We start from the raw sequence: 1,703 nt of genomic DNA on the forward strand, positions 1-1,703 counted from the left end.
ATACAAACTAATAAACTTTCCCTTCAATAATCCATGAACAGTTTACTTAAAAATACACTGAGGTTGCTCCACACGCTTTTCAATGAAATTACTCTGTGAAGGTTTCTGTCCTTTTTCTCACCAGTATTTGGACTAAAAATAAAGTTTGCAAAAATGCAGATATGTTTCTGAATGTGTTAACAAAATAAAAGTCTTAATACAAAGTGTTCTTACTCTGGTTCATTTTTTTTTCTTTTAAGAGATATTACTTCAGTCACACGTGGTGTTTCCCTTTTTTTTTTTGCTAGTGACCGAAGTTTCCTAACGAGGATCAGTAAAAGTTTCGTGAGGTCAAGCCGTCACCAGTTTTCCCAGTAGGAAGGAGAAAGACGCTCCCACAGCGAGACCCAGGACCAGGAAGAAGGTCATCAGAGAACCGGCCGTCTCACAGTCCTTGTACCGCACCAACCTGACGGACAGACACACACCGTTACAACCAGCACAATGAGTTTCAGCTGACCATCCAGACTGAGGCGACTTCTGTCATCCTCAAGAATTATCACGTTCAAAAAACAAAACAAAGTGAGGACATTTGGAAACGCCCGTCTCATGAACAGGAAATGGAGCTAGACTTTTCACACACTGTGTCGCCACCACAGTATATTTGTATAACCAAACCACTGCAGCACACACGTAAACTATTATTTATTTAGTCATTTAATCATGTATGTATTTATTCTAATGGCAGCTTTAGGCCTCCACAGGTTCTGTAATGTAAGGCACTGGCCAGCAAGAGGAAATAAAAGGAAAGTCAAGAGACGGACGGGGAGTCCTGAATGTTCAGTCGTTATCATTAAAATAAAAAGTGTTCTGAGCAGCGTTTGGTTCTGAACCACTGGTCTAAGATGCATTTATCACTCAGCTGTGCTTTGAGCTCATTGCTAATGTTTCACACATTAGCAGGCGATGTTATAGTGACTCTAAAAAAGGCAAGACTCACTGTGGAGCGTAGGCCATGCAGAGGCTCGCCAGGTATCCGTTGGAGAAGGAGAAGAGAGCCATGATGGTGACGAAGGCGCAGTCGTGAGTGAAGAGGACGGTGAGTCTGGGGTTCTCCACGTTACACAGCATGAGCAGAGGGATGAAGACCAGACGCGACAGCACGGCCACGGGAAACAGGCGGCTCTCCTTCGACGGCTGCAACATCAGTAGTGGCTCATTTAGAAACCAGAATCTTATTTTGACGACAAAGACTCAGCTTTATTTATTTTTTTATGAATAAACCAATTTCAGAAAAAAACCAAGTCTTTTCCAGCTGCTGACTCACCCACTGGACGAGAGACGGGGCGCTGCGACCGACCAGGTCCATGGTGTTGAAAACGATGAAGCAGCAAACACAGGTGAACACTTGTTCTGTTAGAGAGAGAGAGAGAGAGAGAGAGAGAGAGACAGACAGACAGACAGAGAGAGAGATAGAGAGAGAGAGAGAGAGGAGTGAGTGACTAATATCACATCACTTTAATGAAGTTACTGTTTCTGATTTTCAAAACAAAAGCAGTTTGGTTTCTGTTTGTGAGCTGCTGTCCTCTACTACATTTCCCATAAGCCCCCCTCCCCCCAAAAAATGGTGTGTAGTCTCACTCCAGGCTTTGTTGTCCTTGTAGACGGTCTGCACTCGGACTGTGATGACGGGAAACACCGACAGGGTGACGGCAAACACACAC

General features: G+C 44.1%; 1 protein-coding gene across 1 annotated transcript in view; it reads right to left on the reverse strand.

Annotated features, from left to right (window-relative positions):
* Positions 1 to 6: 6 nt before the first annotated feature.
* Positions 7 to 1,703, reverse strand: part of LOC111649043 (equilibrative nucleoside transporter 2-like) — a 3,448-nt gene continuing 1,751 nt past the window's right edge. The window contains exons 4-7 of the mRNA XM_023398781.1: positions 1,621 to 1,698; positions 1,307 to 1,392; positions 980 to 1,176; positions 7 to 448 (exon numbers count right to left, since the gene is read on the reverse strand). Coding sequence (XP_023254549.1) covers positions 331 to 448; positions 980 to 1,176; positions 1,307 to 1,392; positions 1,621 to 1,698 — 479 coding nt within the window. The 3' untranslated portion in view covers positions 7 to 330. The remainder of the gene's footprint in view (positions 449 to 979; positions 1,177 to 1,306; positions 1,393 to 1,620; positions 1,699 to 1,703) is intronic.

This window comes from Seriola lalandi, unplaced genomic scaffold, assembly GCF_002814215.2.
Source record: "Seriola lalandi dorsalis isolate HSWRI2012SDOR001 ecotype SW California unplaced genomic scaffold, Sedor1 jcf7180002049889, whole genome shotgun sequence".
NCBI classification, from domain to species: domain Eukaryota; kingdom Metazoa; phylum Chordata; class Actinopteri; order Carangiformes; family Carangidae; genus Seriola; species Seriola lalandi.